The 7,625-nt window shown below is 39.8% G+C and overlaps 1 protein-coding gene across 1 annotated transcript; it reads right to left on the bottom strand.

Annotated features, from left to right (window-relative positions):
* Positions 1-284: 284 nt before the first annotated feature.
* Positions 285-5,898, bottom strand: ndufb11 (NADH:ubiquinone oxidoreductase subunit B11). The gene is made up of 3 exons (XM_080831857.1): positions 5,650-5,898; positions 4,619-4,749; positions 285-519 (listed from the first exon to the last, which is right to left on the bottom strand). Exons 1-3 carry the CDS (start codon positions 5,833-5,835, stop codon positions 390-392), a joined length of 447 nt encoding a protein of 148 aa, XP_080687983.1. The 5' UTR covers positions 5,836-5,898; the 3' UTR covers positions 285-389.
* Between the last annotated feature and the right edge of the window lie 1,727 nt (positions 5,899-7,625).

The raw sequence follows: 7,625 nt of genomic DNA, 5'->3' as shown, positions 1-7,625 counted from the left end.
ACCTGCTTCTTTGTCCCGAAACTGACACCACAGCTTTCTTTGTAAGTTTGTTGTTTACACTTTAACCCCATTCTATATCTTTTATTATAGAACTAACCTTTATCTGGGATATCTGTTCAGTAGGAATCACACATCATCTTTTTCAAAACAAAAACTAACATTTCTTAAAACATCCAACAGCACGGCCTATTAGTAACCTCAAACCATCTTTTGAAAGGTCTTCTCATAGAAGTTCAAGATATCTAAGATTACATTACAGAAAATAACTGAACATACACACAACGGAGAGAATAACAGATTAATTTATTACAGTAGTATACTACTGTCATATTTTTACAGTGGAGAGCAAATAAACACATTAACTAACACAGAAACTGGAAATGTACAATTTACTCTTCCCCTGCAGATGGAAGAACGATCTTGCTGGGGTCGTAGTAGTTCTCAGACATGACGGGCAACCCCCCAGCTTCCCTCTTTTTGATCTGTTTCTCAGCTTCCCTCCTTGCCCACTGTCTCATTCTGGTGAAGATGAAGAAAACAACAATGTCATTTTAGAGACAGTATGCAACAATTTCGCCACTTCTTTGAAGCATCTTTTAATATGAAACTTAACATGGTATTTGATCATGGGGAGGACTGATATACAGTAACTTGCATAAGTATTCACCCCCTTGGATGTTTTACCCTTTATTGCTTTTATAAATCAGTCCTGGTCAATATAAGTTGGCTTTTTGGACAAAGAAAAATCACAAAAAGGCCCTCTTTAATGTCAAAGTGAAAACCGATTTCTACACAGTTATGTAAATTAAATAAAAATATGTAATGAAAATAAGTGATCGCATAAGTATTCACCCCCTTTATATAGACTGACCTAATTCAACAGAGGTCCAGCCAATTGGTGCTAGAAGTCTCACAATTAGTGAAATGGGGATCAGTGTGCAATGAATGTGTCTCAAGTGATTGTAGTATAACGACACCTGTGTCTGGAAGGTCCATTCACTGGTCAGTTTTCAGTAATCAGTATTCCTGGCTATTGTTAAACCATTAAGACCCAAGATCACTCTAAGCAACTCAGAGAAAAGGTTGTTGAAAAGTATAAGTCAGGGGAAAGATACAAAAAAATGTCCAAGGCACTAAACATCCCCTGGAATTATGTTAAATCCATCATCAAGAAATGGATGGATTGTGGCACATGTGTAAATCTGCCTAGATCAGGCCGTCCTCACAAACTGAGTGACCGTGCAAGAAGGAGACTAGTAAGAGAGGCCACCAATAGACCTATGACTACTCTGAAGGAGTTTCAAGATTCAGCTGTTGAGATTGGAGAAACTCTGCATACAACCACTGTTGCCTGAGTTCTTCAACAATCAAAGCTTTATGGAACACTGATCCCCATTTCACTAATTGCGAGACTTCTAGCACCAATTGGCTGGACCTCTGTTGAATTAGGTCAGTCTATTTAAAGGGGGTGAATACTTATGCAATAACTTATTTTCGTTACATATTTTTATTGAATTTACATAACTGTGTAGAAATCACTTTGACATTAAAGAGAGCTATTTTGTGAATTTCTTTGCCCAAAAAGCCAACTTATATTGACCATGACTGATTAATAAAAGCCATAAAAGGGTAAAACATCCAAGGGCGTGAATACTTATGCAAGGCACTGTAGGTTTGTATTGATTATTTTTTTTGCGTAGTTTCAGCTGGCATTTTGTACCTGCGTATTTTGACCAAGGATTGCGTGGTTGGTACACAAAATGCGTGCAGGTTGGCAGGTCTGCCGTTTAATTAAGGACCACGGCACGTTTTACAGCTGGTGAATTCTGGTATCTCTTGTTCATGTAGGTTACTTCTTGGTACCAATTATGGGCTTGAGAGGTGAAGTATAAATAGAGAACAAACTAAAACCTCACTACTCATCACAGAATAAAAGTCAAACTACAGATATACCAGAATACCTGTGCACAGGTCCAAACACATACAAACATGCTTGCACACAAAACACTGCCAAGCGTAGAATAACTATAATGTATAATTTAAGTGGCAGATGACTGATCAACATCTGTAAGTCCTCAATGAAATAAAAACTATAAATTTCCCCATAAAAACTATAAATTTCAACACATCAACTATTATCAGCTATAGGAAATAGAACCTGGAGTAGGTTTGGTCTGTTATTGTTCCAAGTAAAAGCCTAATGCTAAATCAAAATGTAAAAGAGGTGAGAACATTATTAGAACATTCCAGATTCTAACTCATGAAGCGTAGCGCTGTGATTGTTCTAACTTAGAGTCTGGAAGTCATTTATCTACAGTCGTATGCAAAAGTTTAGGCACCCCTCTAAGGCTGCATGATAATTTACTCTGTCTTCACCAAAAAAGATCACAGTGGTCAAATATTTATTTTGTAGTTATCACTGAGTGCTGGGGTGTTTTCCAGACAAAGATATTTAGTGTAGCAGTATTTATTGGTGTGAAATTAAATCAAATGTGAAAAATAGGCTGTGCAAAAGTTTGGGCACCCTCATCATTTTGTTGATTTGAATACCTGTACCTACTCAATGCTGATAAAATGCAACACAGAATTAGTCTGGTTAGCTCGTCAAGCCTTCAATTCCATAGAAAGGTGCATCCCACCATTAGAAAAGGTATTTAAGGTAGCCAATTGCAAGTTGTGCTTCTCTTTGATTCTCCTCTGAACAGTGGCAACATGGGGGCATCAAAACAGCTATCAAATTATCTGAAAACAAAGATTGTTCAGCAGTTTTGTTAAGGGGAAGGCTACAAAAAGTTATCCTGGAGGTTTCAGCTATCAGTTTCTACTGCAATGAATTTAATTATGAAGTGGAAGGCAACAGGCACAGTTCTTGCTAAGGCTAGAAGTGGCAGGCCAAGAAAAATAACAAAAAGGCAAAGGCGAATAATGGTCAGAATGGTCAAGAATAACCCTCAGACCACCTCCAAAGATCTGCAAGGTCATCTTGCTTCAGATGGTGTCACTGTGCATTGCTCAACCATTCAGCGCACATTGCACCGAAAACAGCTGTATGGGAGAGTGATGCAGAAGAAGCCTTTTCCGCACACACACCACAAACAAGCTCGTTTGAGGTTTGCCAAACTACATTTGAACAAGCCAGGCTTATTTTGGAACAAAGTGCTGTGGAATGATGAGACAAAGATAGAGATATTTGTTCACAACAAGAGGCGTTACGCATGGAGGCAAATTAATGCAGCATTCCTAGAAAAACACATGCTGCCGACAGTAAAATTAGGTGGGGGGTCCATCATGCTGTGGGACTGTGTGGCTAGTACAGGAACTGGAAATCTATTTAAAGTTGATGGTCGCATGGATTCAACTCAGTACCAGCAAATTCTTGACAATAATGTTCAAGAATCTGTAACAAAGCTGAAGTTACGGCGGAGTTGGGTGTTCCAGCAGGACAATAACACGAAACATTGCTCCAAATCCACTAAGCCATTTATGCAGAGGGACATCTACAATGTTCTAGAATGGCCATCCCAGTCCCCAGACTTGAATATAATTGAAAATACGTGGGATGTCTTGAAGCAGACTGTCCACGCTAGGCACCCATCAAACCTTACAGAGCTGGAGCTGTATTGTAAGGAAGAATGGTCCAAAATACCTTCATCCAGAATCCAGACACTCATCAGAGGCTATAAGAAGCGTCTAGAGGCTGTTATTTTGGCAAAAGGAGGCTCTAGTAAATATTATTGTGATTTTTCTGTTGGGGTGCCCAAATTTATGCACCTGTCTAATTCTGTTATTATAAAATTTGGCATATTCTCTGTTTATCTAATTAACCTTATTTCACTTCTAAAATATCACTGTGTCCATGTAGTATTATATATGTGACAAAGAAGTTCCTGATCCAAACGCCCAACAATTTATAAATGAAAGTAATAAAGATTATCAGGGGTGCCTAAACTTTTGCATACGACTGTATAAGTTAAGAGGCTGGGCTACTAATGTGATATGATCCAATACAAGTCTGTATTTTTAACGTTTCGGAACGAGAGTCAAGCTGACGTAACAATAAAGCATGGCGTTGAATATTCCAAGCCTGCTGTCAAACTTATTTTTTTACTTAAATTGGGGTGGGGGCAGGGGTCATTGAAATAATGTGGACCCAGGCATAATGCACGCTGGCCCTGTCTTAATATGCATGTATTGGAGGAGACAGTCGTTCTCACAAACCCTGCAACATTGTGGCAAGGGACTGCCTGCAGGTTAAATACAAAGATAAGACTAAGGTCAATAGCACCGCCATCTGACACTGAACAACCACCCAGACCATTCGAAACCATCTTATTTATTTCATGTGTTCGTTATGATACATAAATCACTACTTGAGAGTAATACTATGAATAGCTTTCAGGAGTAACATGGTTAATGATTCGAAAATGTAACAAAGACCGTCATCCTCACTGCAAATTTCTGAACATATCAGGTTAAAAGGTTTATGTGACATATATAAGGTGAAGTTTATTTAAACTCCATACATGAACAGTTCAAGTTCCAGTTTGGAATGGCATATTTCTGCTCATGGAAGTTTCAAAGATAGGTCAATCCCGTTGACATTTAAGTTAACACTTACCCATGGTCAGGTAGGTAATGGAGAAAGGTACCACCCAGGACAATAGCAATAGAAATGCCGAAAAAGAATGCCAGTCTCATGTTCCATGCATCTGCAGTGGCATCAGTTGAGAATCCATGGTATTCTGGATTCTAAAAAGACAATTGAGAACCCGCCTGTAAATTCCTTTCAGATCAAACCAACAAAACATATCCTACTGATGGCTGCACAACAAACTCATCAATATACATTCGGTTAATTCAGTATGTCCTATGGGGGTTCATATCGAAGCGTTTCAGATGTAAGTCTCCGTGTACATTACTTCTACAATACCTTGCGTCTACTACACATGTCTAGTCTCCTCCGGCAGGTATAACTTCGAAAATGTTCAGAAGAAGCATCGAATAACTAAACAGCTACATTTCCATGCTTTTCTGTGAAAGGTATGAGTGTCCACTGTAGTCCAACTGTATTTTTGTACCACGGCCATCATTCGCTACCATTGTTCATCCGAGTTTCTACGGAAGGTTTGTGGTTGTTCTTGTTTAGAGATCTCGAAAGGTGTCGATACCCACAATTCCACACTAGGGCTTATCATTCCTTACACTGATACATGCATTTGTTTCCACACAAGATATGATCATTAGCTGTTTGAACTGTAAGCTACTATCGCTACTGTCAGGGCATGCCGGTGTAAACAACTGTGAACAGCTAGCATTAGTAATATAGGACGTGCACTAATGATATTTAAGTGCCCAAGTTCAAGGGATTGGAAGTCATATTTAACGTTACCTTACACTGATAAATGAGTTAGCAAGCCAACATGTTTAGCTATGCGAATTGTGATTTTAAAGCCCACTACTAGCCTATAGGCTAAGACATAAGGGTAAACCACACTCTTTCAACCGGCCTGACACTACTTTGCAAGCTAAGTAACTTAACAGATCTCTTACCATTTCAAGGACAGGTTTGGTGATAATGTAACAATAATGGCAAGCAACGTTGAAGTCCCTGTTTTGAGCCAATCAAGGAGAAATATGGAACCAACTCACCTTCTCAAACGGGCTGACCTCTGCGTGTCCATGACTTTCCTTGGCATGAGAGGGCTGCAGATCCGTGACAGCGGTAGCGCCTGCAGCACTCGATTGTTTCGATTGGGACACAAACCGAGCACCATACACAGGGCTAAAGCGAATTCGAGACAACGAAGGCCAAATCCGAGTAAGCCGTGAAGCCATTCTGAACTCCTGGTGTTGAAGCCCGCTGCTCCGCGTAGACAGTCTTCACCGACACTAAGAACACTTCCGGTGTAAATAACAACGTCACCTGGAAGTGAAAAGTGACTTCGTTTACTGCTGTGCTGTTAGAGTCCGCGATTCTCTGCTGCCATCTAGTGAAAATATCAGGTAAGGCCAAAACTGGGAATTGGCACTCCGCGAGAGGGCGAGACTCGCCACTTTGTAACGCCCGACTCACATTGTTGCGTTGATGCAACGGACGGTGGAGGAGGAGTTTGGCGCATGGGGTTCTGTTGATAACGGAGACGTTATAGTGAGATTGACAGGTCAACAAACCAATCACGTCATTAGTAAGCTTTTACCCTGTGAGTAGTAGCATGCTAACCCTAACCCATCATTAGACAGTGTGCTCAGACACCTAGCAAATCCTATGATACGTATTTCTCAGTTAAAATAAAGGGGTTTTTACATTGTACAGTGTCTATTTCTCGGTAACTTTTAAAAAATCTAACCAAAAAAAAGTCAAACAACCAACTTGAAGGTACAAATACGACCATCTACGGAGTTTGGCAGCCATGTTTTTTTTTTTGAGTTTGCCGCTCTGTAGACGTGAGCATATACGGGATATGATTGGCTAGTGCCTGTGCCGTCAGTTATGCATGAACGGCAATATGATTGGCTGACGCATGCATTGTCTGTCGAAAAGTTGAACCTTCTTCAACTCTTGTCGCGAGCAAAGCATGAAACGCAACGCACGCGAACCAAACGGAGCCACAATTCAGTTCGGCAAAGGATGACGTCACCCCATGCAAAGTGAATGGGGATGCGTTAACCCTGACGCATCAACGCAACAATGTGAGTCGGGCGTCAATGAAGCGCGCTTCACTTGACGCGATCTGAATTGCACAGAGACTGGCGCATATGAGACGTATACGTTGTTGACAATTCTCACAAAGACACGCGATCTGAATTGCACAGAGACGGGCGCATATGAGACATATACGTTGTTGACTCACAAAGACAAAACAAATAGCTACACGTAGCCTAAAAACGTTGTTGAGACTCTTATTAAAGATTTTACTCATTCTCGTGGTTGAAAGTCGGTAACAAAACAGAGACAAATAGCTACACAGTCAAGCAATGTCATTTCATGTCATTTATTTCAAAAACAAACAATCAGAGTGTAATAGCTCTGGTTCCAAGACACAAAAAAGCCAGGAACCAGGTCTGATGGCCCATCAACCTAGTCAAAAGGCCAGGAGCCGCCTTGATGGTTCTAACCTGGTGCTGTGTAAACTACCTTGTGGGTGTTGAATTGGTATTTTTTTTTTTTGTTCAGCCACTTAACATTTTATAGTGTATTCATATCTATATCTACTTATTTAAAATTGTTGTCCCTATTCATTGTATTTATGTCATATCATGCCTCTTACCTCATATTCATTGTACTTATATCATATCATGACTCTTACCTCATATTCATTGTACTTATATCTTATCATGTCTCTTTCATACCTCATTCATAACCTCTATTGTATACCTTCACCTGTACCTGTATCATATCTGCACTAATGACCAACTATTGCTGCCAATGTTACTGCTCATACCCATATATCTTGTCATATCATACTGTATATATCCCATCTATTTAGTTTTATATTACCACTATGCAGAATACTCTGCACTCTTCTGCTATGGTTCTTCTGGTTAGATTCCGTTGCATTGTACTTATATCATATCATGACTCTTACCTCATATTCATTGTACTTATATCTTATCATGTCTCTTAC

This window comes from Sprattus sprattus, assembly GCF_963457725.1.
Source record: "Sprattus sprattus genome assembly, chromosome: 2".
Taxonomy (NCBI): Eukaryota; Metazoa; Chordata; class Actinopteri; order Clupeiformes; family Clupeidae; genus Sprattus; species Sprattus sprattus.
This window is presented reverse-complemented; position numbering and strand designations above follow the sequence as displayed.